Source organism: Alligator mississippiensis, chromosome 4 (genome assembly GCF_030867095.1).
Source record: "Alligator mississippiensis isolate rAllMis1 chromosome 4, rAllMis1, whole genome shotgun sequence".
NCBI classification, from domain to species: domain Eukaryota; kingdom Metazoa; phylum Chordata; order Crocodylia; family Alligatoridae; genus Alligator; species Alligator mississippiensis.
In genome coordinates this window covers 72,249,298-72,270,424 of record NC_081827.1, presented here as the reverse complement: position 1 = coordinate 72,270,424, position 21,127 = coordinate 72,249,298, and the positions used below count along the sequence as shown (strand labels likewise).

At 44.8% G+C, this 21,127-nt stretch overlaps 1 protein-coding gene across 4 annotated transcripts in view; it reads right to left on the bottom strand.

Moving 5' to 3' along the window:
• TRHDE (thyrotropin releasing hormone degrading enzyme) overlaps positions 1 to 21,127 on the bottom strand; it is a 334,099-nt gene that overhangs the window by 130,545 nt on the left and 182,427 nt on the right. For all 4 annotated transcript variants that reach the window (XM_059726094.1, XM_059726093.1, XM_059726092.1 and 1 more), the window contains exon 7: positions 942 to 1,007. In XM_059726094.1, coding sequence (XP_059582077.1) covers positions 942 to 1,007 — 66 coding nt within the window. The remainder of the gene's footprint in view (positions 1 to 941; positions 1,008 to 21,127) is intronic.

The window sequence follows — 21,127 nt, the reverse complement described above, 5'->3', positions numbered from 1 at the left end:
AAGAACAGATAAGATTGATTGCTCTTTCCATCTTAGCATAATTGTATTTCAGGTGAACATCAATTTACTTTAAAGGACACTTCTAAGTAGCAGACTGAATCATACATAATTCATCAATCACAGCTGCCTGTAACATGATTTACTCAAACAGATTTCAATAGAATAAAGGGATTGTATTGTTGGTTTGTTTTTTTTTCTATTTTGGGTTGTTTTAAAGTAGTTGACAAAACATTCATTTGCCCTGCATTATTGTTTCAGAGAGTCCATCCTTGACAGTCAGCACTGTGAATTTCTCTCTTTACACAGAAATATTACTTTTTAAAAATGTCTTTTAAAAAGACAAAATGAGTTTTCAAAACAACATTAAGCAAAGTGCACTCCATGTTCAGCAAAGGTAAAAATAAAGCTCAAGGGTTTTGATATGTTGTGTGGGGTAAGGGAAAAGAAGGGAAAACATATTTATTTGAAAAAAAAATAATTAGCCTCACAGCTGCACATGTTCTAGTGGGATTAATATCATTCATTTTTATTTTTATATCCAAATTTAAATGTAATGGAAGCAAAGTAACTTTTTTCTTGGCAAGCTCTTTCAATGAAGGCCTTGCACAGGTTTTTGAACATCTGAAAATTACTTCTATTTGGTGATGTACAATAAATGGAAGTAAAACTGCATGGCAGTTAAAGTGCAATCATTTGACACACTAAGAATTGTACATGCAGCTTTCATTTACTAGAATGATGGTTTTTGTGTTATACAACTTAGCGTTTTCTATTAAATTCAGCTTCAGGGACATGCTGTTGTCTTAACATTTGAGATCTGCTGCCTCAACATTTGAGATATTTAAAAAGAGTAACACTGGCAGAAATATATGCAAATTAAAAAAAAGAAGAAATAATCTGGAACAGATGCATGTAAAAAAGACAGATATCTTTCTACTTACTTGTAAGCCCATCTGAAACACCGAGTGACCCATAAAATTAGCCAACATTCGAATTAAAGCTGCACCCTATGGGAAACAATGCAGAAAAAGGAGTAATTCTTTTTTCCCTGATCAAAGTTATGCAGAAATAACATTCTGAAATACAACATTTCATCCAATATTATCCAAACATATAAAAATAATAAACTCTTTCTTCAGCTAATTAGCTATTTTGTTAATAACGATAATGATAAAAAGTAAGTGATTAATAATGTATTTAGGTTGGTTTGAAAGAAAAAGGAAAACAAATATCATGTAAGTGCCAAACAGGTGAAAAAGTGCTTTCTAGTGAGACTGACATACAGGGTTACCTCCTATAAAGCACACCATTACCACAGCTGAAGCACAGAAATGTCAATATACATTCTGTGGTCAGTTATATCTATGCAATCCTCTGTAGTCCAGAGTTACCTAGCTTTAAGTGAAGGCAAAATTTGAGTCTATGTGCTTTGTGGGGCCACTAATAACATAATGCTGATTATTAGTATTAGTTTATTAATTATGGTATTAATTGTAATATTGAAAACTAGGGCGATGAAGGTAAGCACCTTTGTAAAGAGTTTTGAAAAATACAGATAAAAAAAGTTCTATGGAAGAGCTAGGAATTATGATTACTACTAAAAGTATTACTAATACCTTTTAATATTTCTCACATCAGCACATAATCACATTATTCCTTCACATACTGAAACGTATTACCTTGTATTGCTTTTTATGCCGCGTGTGCGTGTGTGTGTGAGATCCAGGGGAAATGTTTGTGTATTTTCACTCTCTGCTTTCAAGGTCTAAAATAGGCCACAGTTACTAAATATTTTTCTCCTACACTGGTATTTTATTTTCAGCAGAAATACCTTTCAGATCTTCTTTGACTGATGTAGTTATAATATCTCACTTTGCAGTTCAATTTCAGCAGAACTGAATTTCAAGCCCTCCAATCTCATTACTCAAATACTGTATGTAATCATGATCACTATACCCCAAAAAGGAGCCTGCTGACTTGGAGACAACTCAAATATGATACCACATTTCAGCAATTTCAATTACAAAGGAAGACTCAAGAGACTGGGCTAATTCCCAAACAAAAAGAGAACTAGTTCATGTACCTGAAGTTTTTAAGGCTAGAAGGACTATTAGGATCATCCAATCAGACCTCTGGCACAATTCAGATCACAGAATTAACCATTTCAAATTTGCACCCATCCCATACCTTCAATTTAAACTATATAATATCTTGTAGAAAGTTGCATGTGATAGAGAATCCACCACAAACTATTCCAGTTATATCTTGCCTTTCTTATTGAAAATCTGCGTGTTATTTCCACTGGCTCTTGCTATGCCTTTTTCAGCTAGACCAGCAGTTCCCAATCTGTAGTACGGGTACCACCAGTGGTAGGCAGAGAACCTGTCAGTGGTATCCATTAACAGATTTATTATAATTACTTTATATGACAAAAATGTGTTGGTGGTACTTAACTTGAACTGAAAAAATTGCTGTTGGTACTTAAGGTTGTATCATTTTAAATTCGTGGTGCGCAATCTGTCAGAGTTTGGGAACCGCTTAGCTGCACTATCCATATTCAGCTAGACTATCGAGCTGTCAAGAATCATAAATCCTTCTACCAAGTAGGGACTTGTAGACTGTGATTAAGTCATCTTTAACCTTATCTTGGATAAATGAAATAGAATTTATTAAATATATCACTATAAGATATAAGGCAGGGGAGGGCAGGGTGGCACCTTAAGGCTCATCCACACATGCAGGCATGTGTGCTTGCAGCAGCTCAAATAGGAGCAACACAAATTTGACCCGAGGATTTTTTCCTCAGCACACGTGCCCAGACATGCACCTCAGTGTGGGGCAAGTTGTGTCACTTGAGGCAAAATAACCCTGCCCAGCTCCTCTCCCCAAAGGTAAGCGTGTGTCCCCCAAAGGTAAGCGTGTGTTCTCTTCTAGGTTGGCGGATCTCCTCTGGCGGGCTTTAAACTAGGCTCGTTGGGGGGAGGAGATGATGAGGGCAGGGGAACTGTGGACCACCAAACCATGTGGCACCCACAAGGACAGCCCAGCCTGAAGAAGGAGAACATTTGGAACCTGCAATCCATGGAGCGGGCCAGCAGTACACCACAGGTAAGCAATAAGCAGGTAAGCAATAAGGGGCCCTTTGGGCATCAGAGCCAGGGGGCAATAAAGGCGCCAGTCACAGGGATCAAGTGCCTATACAGTAACGGTAGGAGCATGGGGAGCAAGCAGGATGAACTAGCGCTCCTACTTGCAGAAAACACCTACGACTTAGTAGGGCTAACAGAAACCTGGTGGGATCCTTCCCACGACTGGACGGTACACATTGAGGGTTATAAGCTGTACAGAAAGGACAGACGGGGAAAGAGAGGGGGAGGGCTGGCGCTCTATGTCAATGAGCAATATACATCGACCCTTATCAAAACGGAATCAGAGGAGGAGAAAGTAGAAGGATTGTGGGTTAGGTTACATGGAGGTCAAGGAGAAAGGGATTTGGTGGTACAGGTCTGCTACAGACCCCCACACCAAGGGCAAGAAATAGATTTGGGGCTCCTGAGGCAGCTCTCGGAGACCATAAAAACTAGGGAGGCGGTAGTCATGGGAGACCTAAACTACCCAGACATCTGCTGGGAAACGCAGACAGCAAAGTCCCACCGTTTACGCAGGTTCCTATCCTGTGTACAGGACCTCCATCTGATGCAGGAGGTACATGGTCCCACTAGGGTGAATGCCTTACTGGACCTGGTATTGGCAATGGGGGATGACATGGTAGGAGACATACAGATCGGTGGTCACCTGGGGGACAGTGATCACCAAATAACAGAATTCACCATAAGACGTCGAGTGGGTAAGGTAACTAGTAGGGTGAAAGTGCTGGACTTTAGGAAAGCTGACTTCAATGAACTCTGGCGTTTAGTCAAGGACGCACTGCAGAGTAAGAGTTTTAAAGACTTGGGAGCCCAGGAAGGGTGGCTATGCCTTAAGGAAATGATCCTTCAGGCACAGAGGGAGACGATCCCGATACAGGAAAAAAGGGGGAAAGGGGCCAAGAGGCTTCCTTGGCTGACCAGAGAAATCCAGAGCAGTCCACGGGCTAAAAGGGGGGCATATAAAAAGTGGAAACGGGGAGAGATTACTAGAGAGGAGTATACCTCCTCTGCTCACACTTGTAGGGAGGCAGTTAGGCAGGCCAAAGCTACCATGGAGCTGAGGATGGCATCCCAAGTTAAGGATAACAAAAAATTGTTTTTTATATAGGGAGTAAAAGGAAGGCCCAGGGTGGAATAGAACCTCTACTAAATGGGCATAAGATATTGGTGACGGACAGGGGGGACAAGGCTGAACTCCTCAATGAGTTCTTTGCCTCAGTGTTCCTAAGCGAGGGGCAAGACAAAGCTCTTACTGGGATTGTAGAGAGGCAGCACCAGGATGCCAGACTACCAAGTGTAGACCCTGAGATGGTACAGAGGCACTTGAAGGAACTGGATGCGTTTAAGTCGGCAGGCCCGGATGAGCTCCATCCGAGGGTACTGAAGGCACTGGCTGAAGTCGTTGCGCAGCTACTGGCGGGAGTATTTGAACACTCGTGGCGCACGGGCCAGGTCCCGGAGGACTGGAAAAGGGCCAATGTGGTCCCCATTTTCAAGAAGGGGAGGAAGGAGGACCCAGGCAACTATAGGCCAGTCAGTCTCACCTCCATCCTAGGCAAAGTCTTTGAAAAAATTATCAAGGCTCACATTTGCGAGAGCCCGGCAGGAAAAATTATGCTGAGGGGAAACCAGCATGGGTTCGTAGCAGGTAGATCATGCCTGACTAATCTAGTCTCTTTTTATCACCAGGTTACAAAACACCTGGATGAAGGAGTAGGGGTTGACGTCGTTTACTTAGACTTCAGGAAGGCCTTCGATACGGTATCCCATCCCATACTGGTGAACAAGTTAAGAGGCTGTGACTTGGATGACTACACAGTCCAGTGGGTGGCGAATTGGCTGGAGGGTCGCACCCAGAGAGTCGTAGTGGATGGGTCAGTATCGACCTGGAAGGGTGTGGGCAGTGGGGTCCCGCAGAGCTCGGTCGTTGGACCGATACTCTTCAACGTCTTCATCAGTGACTTGGATGAGGGAGTGAAGTGTACTCTGTCCAAGTCTGCGGATGACACAAAACTGTGGGGAGAAGTGGACACACTGGAGGGCAGGGAACAACTACAAGCAGACCTAGACAGGTTGGACATATGGACGGAAAACAACAGAATGCAATTCAACAAGGAGAAATGCAAAGTGCTGCACCTAGGGAGGAAAAATGTCCAGCATACCTACAGCCTAGGAAATAACCTGCTTGGAGGCACGGAAGCGGAAAGGGATCTTGGAGTCCTAGTGGACTCCAAGATGAACATGAGTCGGCAGTGTGATGAAGTCATCAGAAAAGCTAATGGCACTTTATCGTGCATCACCAGATGCATGACGAACAGAACCAAGGAGGTGATGCTTCCCCTCTATCAGGCACTGGTCAGACCGCAGTTGGAATACTGCGTGCAATTTTGGGCGCCGCACTTCAAGAGGGATGTGGATAACCTGGAGAGGGTCCAGAGAAGGGCCATTCGTATGGTTAAGGGCTTGCAGGCCAAGCCCTATGAGGAGAGACTAGGGTACCTGGACCTCTTCAGCCTCCGCAAGAGAAGGTTGAGGCGACCTTGTGGCTGCCTATAAGTTCATCATGGGCGCACAGAAGCGAATTGGTGAGGCTTTACTCACCACGGCGCCCCTGGGGGTCACAAGAAATAATGGCCATAAGCTAGCAGAGAGCAGATTTAGACTGGACATTAGGAAGAACTTCTTCACAGTTAGAGTAGCCAAGGTCTGGAATGGGCTCCCAAGGGAGGTGGTGCTCTCCCCTACCCTGGGGGTCTTCAAAAGGAGGTTAGATAGGCATCTAGCTGGGGTCATCTAAACACCGCACTCTTTCCTGCCTATGCAGGGGGTTGGACTCGATGATCTATTGAGGTCCCTTCCAACCCTAACATCTATGAATCTATGAATCTCCGATCTACAGCCAGGAGGAGCTACAGCCACAGGTGCTGGTCCCAGCAATATAAAAAGCTGCCCTGGCAAGCAGGTCAGAGCTACTTGCCCTCAGGAGCTTCTGAGACCCAGCCAGTTGGTATCTCTGGTGACACTATCCGTTGTGCCAGCTGGACTGCTGAAGCAGCCCTGGCCTGGAGTGGCCCCTGTGGCAGAATACCTTCCCTGTCTGTCTCCAAAACACTGCTACCTGACAATTTGGTTACCATGGTCACTCCTCTGCCCCATCTCTTCATGTGACCCTGAGCTGTAACCCTAGCTGGATACATTCCTGAGGGAGGGGGGAAATCTGCTCCCTCTGCCTACGTGACTGGCATCACATACCTGGGTGAGGGGCTTGGGCTCCCTACTGTTCTGAGCAATGCCAGTCTACCCAGCAACCAGTGATGCATTTCAAATTGGCTGACAGCCAAGAGGTGTTGGCCTCCATTGGACCTGGTAAATGAGTTCATAAGGGCTATATAAGTTAAGGACTGCCCAGGAGGAGGGGCAGCAGCCATGAGGAAGACTCAGAGAGAGAGAAGAGCTGGACCATCTGAAACTTGCTCTCTCTCTCAAAACTCATGATCAAGGAACTGCCTGCCTCCAGGGGGAATCTCCACCTGCCTCTGGGTGATACTCATGAGTAAGCTACCTGAGATCTAACTAGATATATAGTTTACAGTAACTTAGATACATGATCAAAGGCTACCGAGCCACCCTGTTTGCTCTATGGGATTTTTCTGATATTGCTCTACCCTGTACCCTATTCTAAACCTACTCCTTGTAACTAATAAAGTTCTTCTTTGTACCTAGCATGAGACACTTATTGGGAGAGGGCCTAGATTATGCCTTGGAGTACCCTTCGTTCAGCTGACTAAGGGAGACCACTATTTATGCTGCAGGCTAAGGGAAACAACCCAAGTTCTTGCAGTGAGTCAAGCACTTTCAAGAACTACCAGGCCTGTGTTTCCCAAGGGGTGCAGGACCATGAACAGTCCAGTCCAGACCCTGTGTGGTGGCGGCGTTACTCCCAGGCTAGCAAGTATGCTCCAGGAAGAGGGTTGGCCAGACGTGAGGCGCCCCCAGGGAGGCACTCGGAGCCTGGAAGGTGGTCGGGTGCAGTGAGATGGGTGGTTTGGTGCAGGAGCACCCCATACTGGCTCACCACAGCCCCTGGTCCCTCTACCCACTGCAGGAGTCTGGTAGAGAGGGCTGCTGCCTGGCTGTGACCTGCTGCCACCTACGACAGCATCCGACCCCTTGGACCTCCAGCCCCATGGCTGCACGCCAGCCAGACCTAGATGGGGTGCCCCTGCTCTGCCATCTGGGCAGCTGTTGCCCAGATGATGTGCTCCTTGCAGTGCCCCATTTTGAACTGTCCAAGTGTATTCTCTTGGCCCCAAATGGCCAACAGGTCAGCCACTTCGTCTGCCGTCCAGCTGGGTCCCCAGTAGGGCTGTGCGAAGCTTCGATTGCCAATTCGATTCGGAGGAGATTCAGCCCGATTTGGCGGCCAAATCTCTGAATCTGAATCAAATGGGAGACCCATTAAAAGGTCAGAATAGAATCCGAAGCTTCCAAATCAGTTTGGAAAAGAATCAAAGATTCAGATGGGCTGGGGAGAGGCAGGCACAGCCAGACAGCTGCAGATTCTCCTGTAGCTCCAGCCTCTCCATAGGTTGGGAGAGCCGCAGGAGAAGCTGCCATGGCTGTCCTGCCCAGCCCCAGCCTCCTGGCATTTAAAAACACACACACACACACACACACACACATACATACACACACACACAAAAAGCCCCGCTGGTTCTGGCAGTGAGGATCAGGGCCTCTGAGGGCTCATGGCAGAGTTGCCCCATGCTGCACAGAGCAGTGGGGGGAAGCAGGGATCGCCCACTGCGCCTGGCACCCACACGGCAGCTGCCCCATGGCATAGGTGCAGCGTGGCTCAGCAGGGCACTGCATGCCAGGTGAGGGATGGGGCCAGACAAGGCAGCCATGGGGGCTTCTCCTGCAGCTCCCCCTGCTAGGACAGAGGCAGCAAAGCCAATCTGTATCTCTGAATCAGCACCGAATTTCCGGTTCTGATTCGGCCTAAAATACCCAGAATAGTGTTCTTTTGATATTAATATGAAATGCCACTATATATAGAGAGAGATCAACTGGGCAATGTTTTATTGATATATTTACAAGTTTAAAGCAATTTGGAAGCCTACCAGTGCCTCTATCATCATAATAAAATAAATTCTAAATATCTATACACTTTGGCATTTACTTTTGCCTTTTTTGTCATAGAAAAATCAGAGCTGCCCCTACCCCATTCACTCAAAGATGAACAGGGCTGAGTAGCACTGATATGCCAGTGCCCTGCCCCTGGCCTTGCCCCTCACTCTCAACCCACAGCCTTACCCCAGCCCCAATCCCCTCACTCCCGATCCACAGGACCAGGTATGTCTGTGAGGGGTTTGTGGGGGTGGCTTGGGGGTGTAGGGTTTGTCAGGGGATGGTGGGAGGACTGTTCAGGAGGGCTGGGTTCCCTGTCCCCCACAGGACACAGCCCCCTTGCACAGCTCACTGACTATCCCCCCAACAGGGGCCACAGCTCTCCCCAAAGGGGCCACAGCCTCCCCGCAGGACCCGGACTGCCTGTTGCACCAGGCCAGGTCCTGTGTGCATGGGCCCCACCCAGGCCAGTTCCATAGTTTCATAGTTTCTAGGGTCAGAAGGGACCTAAACAGATCATCAAGTCTGATTCCCTGCCCTGGGCAGGAATGAATGCTGGGATCATAATACCCCAGCCAGATATCTATCCAAACTCCTCTTGAAGGCCCCCAAGGTAGGGGAGAGCACCACGTCCCTTGGGAGCCCATTCCAGAGCCTGGCAGTCCTAGCCATAAAGTAATACCTCCTGATATCAAGCCTGAACCTGCTCTCAATCAATTTGTGTCCATTATTCCTTGTTATCCCAGGTGGCGCCCAGGGGAACAGAGCCTCACCTATTTTCCGCTGGTCCCCCCTGGTGAGCTGATAGACGACCACCAGATCCCCACTCAGTCTTCTCTTGTTGGGGCTGAATAGATTCAGGCCTTTTAGTCTATCTTCATAGGGCCTGGCCTGCTGCCCCCTAACCATGTGAGTGGCCCTCCTCTGAACCCTCTCAAGGTCAGCCACATCCCTCTTGAAGTGTGGCACCCAGAACTGGATGCATTACTCCAACTGCAGCCTGACCAGCACCGCATAGAGGGGAAGGATCACCTCCCTGGACCTGCCTGTGATGCATCTGTAGATGCACTAGAAGGTGCAGTTAGCTTTACTAAACACGTCTTTGCATTGGTGGCTCATGTCCATCCTGGAGTCAGAAATTACTCCAAGATCCCTTTCAGCCACTGTGTTGTTGAGAAGGGTGTTCCCCACCCTCTACGTATGTTGTAGATTCCTTCTCCCTAAGAAGTGCAGCACCTTGCACTTATCTGCATTGAATTCCATTATATTCTCATGTGCCCACCTCTGTAACCTGTCTAGATCTTGTTGGATTCTGTCCCTCCCCTCCAGTGTGCAGACTTCTCCCCACACTTTTGTGTCTTCATGCTTTCCATGCCCACCCATGCATGCAGGACCCAGGCTGGTGTGACACATGGTCCTGAGTGGCATGGGGCCCCGGGTGACAGTTTGAGTGACCTGGGGCTGCCCAAAGGCAAATAGTGCCATGCTGAGCTGGGCGGGGCCCACACAATATGGCACAGGCAGCACTGGGTGCTAGGTGGCCAGGGCCAAGCCATGCTGCCCCATGCCACACTGCAGGGGGCTGTGCCAGGAGGCCTCGAGTACCCCAATGGCTGCTGTTGCTGTGGGTGAGGTGAGCGCCCTGACGGGGGAGGGGCTTTGGCCCCTGCAGAGGGGATGGGGCTCTGAGCCTTGTGAGGAGACAGTAGCCCCTGCATGGGGGATCTGGGCCCTGAAGGGGGGCTTTGGCCCCTGTGGGAGGGCTGTGGCCCCTTTGGTGGGGCTGTGGCCCCAGGAACAGTGTGTGCAGCCATTCACTGCTTTCAGGAGCCACACAGGTGGGGAATATGGAAACAATGGGAGGCAAGGAGGAGAAGGACATAGGAAAATAGGAGAATGGGGTACACACAGAGGTGCTGGCATGGGGGAGTAGATGGGCTTGCAAGGAATCAATACAGAGGGAAGGAAGGGTAGCCCATAGGGAGGATAGTGGAAAAGCATGGAGAAACGCAAGCCCCTTGTGTATGCAATACTTGCAGAGCAAGAAAATGTGTGACCCTGTAGTTATCTGAATGGCATGGTGTCAGTGAGCATATAACTTTCACTGCACATCAGTACAGCAAGCAATGAACTAGACAGAGTACAATGAATCTGCACGGTTTTATACCTTCTGTAAACTCTTGCAACTGAAACCAAAACGTACAAGATCCAAAATCACAGACAAATATGCTTGTGTATAGGTCTCTCTTTGGACCCTGTCATTACTCTCTGAATACTAGGACAGGCTTACAGCCACTTTGCACCCCCACATCACCCGAAGCTAAGTGTGCCAGTCCTGTTGCTCTGCCAACCTTTGCCTTTCTGAGCAATGACATGGAATCTTGAGCCCTGAACTTGACTCTCTTGCAGGGCAGAATGGCCATTTATCATTGATTTAAGTGATCTCCTCCAGGCAGCAGATGACTCGGTCCACTGTCAAGCTGTAAAACCCATCGGATTCACAGGTCAGATGGAACAAACATCCTTTCTATTCATAAAATTGCACCTATTCTCCTGACAGTGTAACACCTGACCTATGTTAAATCCGGTAAGAAAATACTCTGTTTTTACAAAAGTGCCTATGTGTGCAATGTTCTAGGTAATAAATAAATGAAAGATAATACCTAGCATTTTTCATTTCTAAATCTTAAAGTGATTTGCAAAGGAAAGCAGTTGTCACTATGCCATTTTTTTTTATTATTATTTTTTATTTTATTTTTTTTACAGATGGGGAAAAACCAAGAGGTATAGGAAGGTGCAATGATTTACCAAAGGTCTCCCAGTAGCACATTCAGGAGTAAAACCTAAGTTTCCAGAGCCCAGCCCAGTACTCTAGCCAGTAGGAAACACTGCTTATTTAGGTTGCTTCCAAATACCAGAGACAGTGCAGTGCTTTGCTCCATGGAGGTTACACTTCTTTTTCTTTTTGTTTTTTTAAAGGCATACCAAATAGACAGAGAGCTAAAGGATTACAGAAGGAATGGCCATCACATAAGATGGCCTGGTCATAATTTAGAACGTTCTGATAACGGATTTTTATGGCATAGTGATTTTGCACAAAGGAGACAGAGTCCTTGCTAGTGTAAATCAAGTCCACTGAAGTCAAAGGAGCTATGCTGATTTATACTAGCTGAGATGCTGGGCATAGCAGACCAAACAAACAAAATAACTATATGGAGATGGAGTTAAAGTTGAGACTGCATATTTAATTGGCCCTGGGTATTACCGTAAACTGCATCTGACTGGAGTGCTGGTGGCAACATGGTAGGGTAGCTTCTAAAAAATGTTGTAACCTCCAGAGTAAGGAAAGTATGGGGTGCTTTAAAATCCCAGCCCCTACAGTTGGCTCAGTAGAAGATATCACAAAAAATCCTTAACTCTTGTATATTTTCTGGACCACCATGGCTACAACATTCCAGCCTTATTACAAAAATAATTACATAGAGGTTTGATTTTTTTCAAAACCAAGCACTAAAAACAATGCAGAAGATGTGATTTTAAAACAAATCTAAGCATTCCAAAATAAAAATGTAAAGACATTTAATTGACCTGCTAGTCTTATATTAATCAGTCTTGTACTAATATGAAACAACATGATAATTACATTTTATTGTCACTGAAATTAAAATTATGTTTAAAGACCCACTCAATATTTATCTATTTTTTTCCCCTCCCCTCATGGTATCACTTCAGGGCAGAGTTAAGGCCCTTAAAAAGAGAATAATTTTGTAACCAAGATAGATTTCAATTACTATTAAGTCACTAATGAATTAATGGATTTAACTGCAAACTCTTAGAAAAATTACTCAGTAATTATTTTTCATATCAATCCACTGTGATCCTATTCAGCATTCCATACTTATGGACCAAAAATCACATCATTAGTTTAAAAGGTGGCCAGAATAGCAAAATGCAACCCATATAAAAGAGGGACTATCAACTATTTCCAGTCTCCTCTTCCATAGCATGCAATCTCCTAGGACTTCTGAAATGTGGGGGGGGAGGGAGAAAGGTAGGGGCCACAGGTCAACAGATTAGCAAAGAGGACTGTCTTTCCTCCTCCTTACAAGGGGCACCACTGAAAGGCCCTGAAGGTGAAGACAATAAATGAAACAATGTGGTAGGAAAGGGAATGACAAGCAAAGGGCTTCTAAGACACGAGTAATACAACCTGTATCAAGATAGTTCTCTTTGCTACTCTGTTGTGCTGGAAAAGAGGGCTCTCTTTCCAAATCTCATCAACTGGTGTCTCACCATTATGCTCATAGGAAAATCCTGCTCAATGTGAAGCAAGTGTAACTAATGCAAAGAAACCTACCTGATTTTAGCAGGGGTGGGCAGAACCAGCCGGCAGCCAGACTCTATTTCTCAACAGCCCCTGCCCACGTTGCTGCAGTTGATTTCTACAGAGACCCCAATAGTGGTGGCACTGTGACAGCACAGAGCTGGGGTTTCCATGGAGACCAGCCCCAGGAGCACTGGCAGGGCATGCAGCTGGGCGGGGACCTGCTCCAGGGTTGGGGCTGGGATTTTGTGGTGCTGACAGCATGGTCTGGAGCCAGGGTACAGCCATGATCTGCTGCCTGCAATGCCCCTGCCTGAGGCATGTGGGCAGCAGATCGCAGCTCTGCCCCAGCGCCAAACCACAGTATCACCACTGCAAGATCCCAGGGCCAGGGCAGCTCCCCATCCAGCTGTACGACCTGCCAGACCTGCTGGGGCTGGTCTCCATGGAAACCCTGGCCCAGTGTTGTCACAGCACCACTTCTCCTAGGGTCTCCATGGAAACTGGCTGCAGCAACACGGGCAGGGGCTGCTTGGAAATGGAGCCTGCCATAGGCCCGATCCGGCCCACCGGCCAGATTTTGCTCACCCCTAAACAACTGCAAATCATTTAAACTAACTCAGTATGCCATCACAATAACAACATCCATTCAATCTAGTAGTAGTAGTAGCAGCAATAATTTATTTCAGAGTATGTCTGTACAGAATCATAATTTTTTTTAAATCAGTCACATATTTTGACTAGAAATCAAAATCAGATATTAAGTCATTTCCACACAATTTGAAAGAAATCAAAATAAGATACTCAATCTAATACAAGAGAGACCACAAAAGATTGCAGAAAAACAACTAAAGGCATGCACTGAAACTAATTAAGTTATTGTTGTGTCATTTTTGATCCAGACAAGTACTCAAATCCCAATGGAAATACTTTAAATGTCAGCTAAGTTTGCTGTCTCATTACTCTTTGTTACATGCAAGAAAGAAAAGGAATGAAAAGTTACATCACACTTTTCAATGTTTGGGTGTATGTGTGTGGGGTGGGGAGAGGAACTAGGTGGGGCCACTGGAAGATGTAGACATGAATATGTTTTTTGAGAGGAGCAGGGCATGATGTTTCATCTTTCTAGGCAAGAGGAACAGGAACATCCAAGCTGCAAAAGTTTGGGAATCCTTGTAAGGCCTGTTGTCTAGCTTTCAATAAGCTACCTGTATGACTAATAATCAAGAAATAAAGCCCAAAATAAAATATTACACAATTTAGTCTCTAAATAAATCAGTTGTTTGCAAAGTAGTAGCAATCAGCAATAGTAGAGTCCATTACAAATATTTATACTTCACAATGTTGTCCTTAACTGTTCATTTAAGGCTCTTTATATGTATAGTTCAAGGAAGAAAAGAAGCCTGCAAAGTTCATTGAAAAGGAAGAATCCAGAGAAAGAAATGTAGAAAGCATCAATGGTTCTTAAAACAAGAAATAAATTAGATTTATTTAATATTGTGCAATAATCAGTTAAAAAGCAGAGTTAACTTATAATAACTTATAAAAGTACTTGTTCTTCTTTTTCAAGTGCAATGGGAATCTGGCTTGAAGACCTACAGTCATTCCTGCTTAGACTCAAATTTCAAGATTGGAGTCAATCTTCTGACAAACAAGGTCAATTTGTGTTATCCCGGACTGTCATGTAGACACTTCATCATTGTCATCATTTTTCTCATTCTAAACTGATAATGATGATCAAAGACCTCAATCCAAACATGGATGCACACATGGCATCATGCCAAAGGACTCCTAATTTAAAATGAGAATCAACAGAGGAAGGATGAGAAGAGATGGAATCAAAATACCTAATCTACATAAAATAGGCATGTTAATTTCATTTTTAAAATAAATCAATGTATATTAAAAATACAGCCAAGTGCCTCTCCTCTTAAATTATCTTTAGTATATGGTTAATTATTTATGGGTGTCATTGATATAGCAGTCCTTGAACAAGGATTTGGAGGACGAAGAGGCTTTTTATCACTTTGGGGAAAATGTTCCATGTATGAGGAGGCAGCTTGGAAAAAAACAGGTGAAGATGGTTGAGTGTTAAGCATATGAAAGGGTAGAGAAGGCTAGTATCATTCACAGAGCTCCGTGATAAGATACAAGGGGCACCACTGAAAGGCCCTGAAGTTGAATGACAAGCAAAGGGCTTCTAAGACATGAGTAATACAGTCTGTATCAAGGAGTGAAAGCTTTTTAATGACGTGTGGGGGTGGAGAAACATGTGAGAATCAAATAGGTCAGAGAAGAGGAAATAGCAGTAATCTAGACAGGAATTGATAAAAGCTTGGATTAATGTTTTAGCTGGAAAAGGTCAGGTATTAAAAGTCTCATGCAAGGAGAAGCAGCAAGATTAAGATACAAGAAGTGTGGTTTGAAAGCAAGAGGAGTCATACAATCCACAGGATACAGGCTAGACTGACAGCTTAAATGATGCCTCCATGAGCAGTCACACATTCTACTCAACGCCAGTGCAGTTAAAAAATGAGAAGACGTATGTTCAAGCAGTTTAAGATGGGCTAAGTGCCCTCCTGGCATTGCAAATTTGTTCCCTTTCAGACAAGGCTTATCTCCTTACATATACAGGTTTCCCTCGATTTATGCGGGTTCTTTATATGGGAATTCGCTCTTATGCAACGAGTATATTTAGACCCATAATTAATTATATGCAAGGTAAATTCACTCTTACGCGATCAACATAGATACCCCCCACCCAAGCAGCTAAGTCTGTGGGGGGAGGGGAAAGGGCCATGACCCCACTCACCCCAGCCCCAGCTGCAGAGGCCCCGGGGGCAGCTGACACCAGCTGCCTGCATCAGGGCACGGCATAGCCCAGAAGCAGAGGTGAGTGGGGACAGGTGGAGCACAGTGTAGCCCAGAGGCTGCAGGCAGCTGGCGCCAACTGCTCCTGGGGCTGCTGCAGCTGGAGCCAGGGTGAATGCTGTTCTGTTTCCTTTGCTTTGCTGCCTTGTGCAGCCCTGGGAGCAGCACTCCTTGCCCCTGTCCCTTCCCTAGTCCCAGCCTCCCTCCCTCCCTCCCTCCCCACCATGGGAACCTATCCCATTTGTTACATAGTAAAGTGGGTTCACTTTATGCAAATTCGATTTATGCACAGTTCTCTTGGAACACATGTACAACATAAATGGAGGGAATCTTTACTAACTTTAATGGGTCACTACATTTCAATGATTTGCAACTGTTGCAAAAGAACATGCGACACCAACCTAAACAAGTACTAACTTTAATAAGCCACAATGCTCCAATCATTTGCAACCATTGCAAGTAAATGTGAGACAAGGCCCTCAGCGAATGTCAGTGGAATGAGTTGAACCATATAAGTCAGAGTGATTTTTCTCTCTCAAAGGTGCACTGTTTCAGACGCAGATGCACATTGCACCACTAAGTAGAACAGATACTGAAACAACACACACTAAGTATAGCGAAGTTTATACAAAAATTATCACTTAAGGCATCTTTTCACATGATTTGGGGAGTCTACTCTGACGCATTCTAATTAGAATGCATTGGAGCGGGTGTTGGGTATGTATATAGGTGTCCTAAACATTTAAACAAGGAAAACTTTTATTTAAATTAATAGACCTCCATTCTGATGAAGGGGACTTAACTGCCAGCATGACAAGATCAGACTGTCAGAGAAAGGAGAGAGTTAGTTATATTTCATGAGGAAGTTGAAGAAAGACTAAACCTGACACAAATAAGCTGTCTACTCCCCTAACTGTCCCTCTGGAAATCCTGATTTCTCTGTACTTCTTCACCCTACAGGCACTGCATAAGCTTCTGAGTGTCTAGAGTTGCAGTTACTGCTACAGAACAGCTTGCAAGTGAGAGAGATGTTACTGAGGGCAGAGGATAGACCAAGGGTTTTCAACCTTTTTTAACAAGTGTACCCCTTTTGCCTCAAAGTTTCAGCTCACGTACCACCTTATATTTTTTTCTTGGTTTTAAGGACTGGGGTGGGGGTCAGATCAAGGCCCCCATGATGAGGGAGGGAGTGGGGCTCGGGCAGGTGCTGCACAGCCAGGGCAGAGTCGCGAGAGTGGTTTGTCCAGGAGATGCAGGGGGGCAGAGGAGTTTCTGCCGCTGCACATACCCCCAGATCTGTGCACAGGGTGGAGACAGCTGCTGCTGCAGGCTGGACTCTGCACCCTGCTGCCTCAAGAGCCGTGTGACACCACGTGCCAGCTGTGGCCGAGTGGGCAGGGGGCAGACACACTATCTAGTGCTCTGGAGAAGTCATAGGCAAGTGTGCTGAATTCCGCAGCCCCAAATGTCCTGGATGAGGGACGCTATTTTGGTTATATCAGCCTGTACCAAAGACTGGTGCCTCTTGGCTTTCACTGGATCCCTAGAAAAATCCTGCTCTCTCACTGTGAGATATCAGAGAAGCATCAGCAGACCAGTACCACTTCCCACAGATCTGATCACCACAGATCAGTGTCATACACTATAATGGGACTAAAGGAGTCAGCTAGCCATGTTTCAGCCTGGATTATGCAAGAAAACAGCCAGACATTGGTCAAGGATGCTCCTACCAAACCAAATTTTTCAACATCAGAAACAGAGGAGGACCAAATAGAAGCTTTCTCTGGTAAAGGTTAAATAAAAACTGAATGAGGAACTTCATAATTTGGCCCATACCTTTTGAAAATAATTGGAATAACACACTTTTCCATATGAAATGCCCTTCACAAGTATTTATAAAACTGAAAAAGCAGGAATATGTTTTTAGAAAAGTTGATCATAGTGTTAATGGAATTCTGAAGACTTCTTCCAAAGAGAATCTTGAAGTATTCTTTAATATATTAACATATCTTAATTTTATTTTTTAAAGATCGCTTCAGACTAGACAAAAGGAAAAACTTCTTTACAATTTGAATGCCTAAGGTTTGGAACAGGCTCCCCCTGAGGTGGTATAGTCACCCACCCTGGCAATCTTCAAAAAGCATCTTGCTGCCCGTCTTGCTGGGGTCATGTGACCCCAGCAGTCTTTCCTGGCTAAGTGCAGGGGGGCTGGACCCAATGATCTGTAAGGTCCCTTCCAGCCCCCAACATCTATGAAACTATGAAAAGTTCCTTAATTCATAAATCACTGCCTATTTTTCAAAACCATAGATCATTCTCTGATTCAAAATCCAATTAAATTATGAGGCTAATATGCTGCAAAGCACTTACACAAGGACTTATGCATTATTTTGTCACCTGAGTACTACCCAACAAGTAATACCCATCATTTTTGCAGAATAAACATTCCTTGTTGGCATTAGACAACCACAGCTGGATGCCCATATGAAACTTAGCTTATAAGGAAAAACACAGCATGAACTATAGTTAGAGAACAAAGCATGTCAGACATAATATAAATGTGACATTTTTTTAAAACTCTTACATGAAATTAAGAAACTAAATGAAAGTTCAAACAGCTAATGGATTTTGCAGGAAGTTAACACTAAATATTGTGCTTTGACTAAAATGCAGCTCCCAAAGTAATATGCAAAATACATGTAAGAAGAACAATATGTGCATGCAACAGTTTTTATTTTCTAGAGCTAATAAGAATGAATATAAAATTAATTCAGCTAAATTACCATGTTGTCTTACAAGTACTGCATTGAATTAAATGAATCTTGGTGAACATTACCCACGTTGCTTCCAAAGAGAAAGCCAGAAAGTACAGACAATCAAAGCTTGAGGCTCACTTGATTCAATCTTTGCAGGTTAGTCTAAACTACATAGACTGAACCGAGAAGCAAGTGAAAAGACATTCATTTTTGATTCTGGAAATGCAGCCACATGCCTGAGGTGGCTCAGACCAGAAGCTGGGGGGGGGGGGCACTACAGCACGTCTTCCAGCCTTCTGGCCACTGCTGATGGGAAGGGAGGGAAGATGGGAGAGAAAACCCTCCAAGGCTTTTCCCCATTCACTGCTTGAGCTGGGGGAGGGGGGATGTGGCCAGCCCTGGCTGCCCCACTGAGTATGAAGAGGAGAGGGTTTGCCAGGGTACCAGCTGGGGTGTGCCAGGGTGGGAGAAGCCCCTCACAAGCTGTTCCCCTGCTTCCTGCTTGAGTGGAGCAGGGAGGGCATGGCCAGGCTCCACCTGGACCAGTACGCAGAGGTGGGAGGGGGTTTAAACCCCTTCCCTGCCCCACACAGGACCCTAGCTGGGATCTGCCCAGTGAGGGCAGAGCACCCAGGATCCTGTCTGGGTGGGTGAGGGGGTTTCAACTCCCCTCCCCCTCTGCGTGCTGGCCTGGCCTGGAGTCTGGCCATTCCCCCCACTCTCCACTTGAGCAGAGAATGGGAAAAGCCTGTTAGGGGCTGCTCCACCCCCACCAGGCAGACCACGGATGGGAAGAGGTTTCAATCTCCCTTCCATCTCAGCCTGCTGGCTGGGCCGGGAGCCTGGCCACATCCCTCACTCTCTGCTCAAGTAGGGAGTGGAGAAAAGCCTGTGAGGGGCTGCTTCCCTTTGCCCCTGCCAGGCAGATCCCTGCTTGGGTCCAGAACCAGGTTCTCCCTCATGCCCTTCTCAGCCAACCATGCTCTGCTGGAGGGGCCAGCATAGCCTGGAATACTGAGGGGCTGTGATTTAACTTGAACCAGGAAGGGGTCTGGGACAGAAGTTCCGTAAACCAGTTTGATCTAAATCAGTTTAGTCTGATACTACATCCATTCAGGTTTGTCTTAAATCAATTTTAACCATTTTGAAAGTAGTTTTTGCACACCAAACTTCTGTTGTATTACAGGTTTGAACTGGTTTCTGATCACTTAAACTTCTGTCCCTAGCCTTAATCTTTGTTGAGTCCCTAGTATGATGTTAAGAAATCAGCTGAAGTCCTCCCAGTACCCCATCCAGATAACTGATTATTTTTTTCCTCCAAGAAAAAAACTTTACAACAGCAGCCAATACCTGATTCTACAGTAGAAAACTGCAAAAACATTTTATTCTTAAACCTATCTATTCTTGAAAACAGATCCCTTCACCAGTGACAGACTTCCTTCTGTAACTGTACTGTTTCCAAGCAAAGTTATATAGTACTCATATACCACAGAGCACTCCTAAGAGCTCTGTATTAAAATTCTCCACCAAATTGTGAAAAAATTAAGATCATTTCCCTATCTCCTCTAGAAGTGATAAATCATGTCTACCAGAGATGGTTTACCCCCAGGAATCAAAAGAGTACTCCTGGAATTTGGTTTTTTTGGGGGGCAGGTGTGGTTACCCACCTAGATAGACAGCACCTGCTTCTACCTCAGTTTTCACAAGCTGATTTCTATAGAAGTCTATCTATATACTTACTATATATTTTTCAAAGCAAGCTGAAATGTGTCTGAGAAAAACACAATTTAATACACAATTATTAACGGAGTGGGAGCGCTTCAATCATTGATAATACTTGCATTTTTCGTAAAATAAGAAAAACAAACAGATTTCCCAATACCTGTTCTTCCCTCTCAGTGATACAAAAATACAATGTTCAAATGCTACCCTAAGGAGTTTCCCTTTACACATCAATGAGAGCCATGCCAGTATTTGAAAGAAAAACAGAAAGATGACACAAAGTAAAGTATGGATAAGAGGCTGCACTCTGATTTATCTGATGAAATGCAAAGAAATCCATCTGACAGAAAACCAGGAAATACAAGTCTGCCCACTGAAATGTTGTACGCTACTGAACAATTCTTCTCTGGAATGAATCTTGACATGTCAAAGCTAGAATAACTCTTTGAGAAAATGATCAGAAGCTCAAGTTTCATGAATACTTTCTGACAATATATTTGGAAGAAACATTTTTATATTTATCTATCAGGCCTACACCGGACACCTTCTCCAGAAGTTACTCTTCTCCTGTGAACTTCCTGCCAAAAAGACATTTTACCTACCAACTACCACTGCAAATGTTAGTTGTTTGTATATGAGACTAAACATAGCACCAAAATGCACAAAGTACAATATAACAGTACAGCTGATTATATCACGCAAAAGATGGAAATATAGGGCTCACCTTGAAGCCCTTGATCCAATAGTTCATGATCCAATAAAGCACTTAAGCTTTCTGCGTGATGCACTAATGTGCAGTAGAATTAGTCTAATGCGCATTTAGCATCTCATATAGATAAGCCCAGTGTACGATAATGACATATACGAGTACTACTGGACTGAGTCCATAACTTTTAGTAAAAGGAATTACTTCATTTACCCCTTTTTGAGCTTAACAATATAGATTGACAAGCAAATTCTGCCTGAAAGGTCTTAATCTTTTTCTATTAATAACCTCAATTTCCAGTGAATATTAAACATGCAAACTTGCAACTAATTTAACACCAATTGATATAATATGGATATTCAGCAGTAGCTGTGGTTGATACTGCTTATAAAAATAGGGTATCCTTTAAAAAAAGAGGAATTCAAAGAAAACAGGTAATTTTAATGACAAGAAGAATGTATTTAGGTTA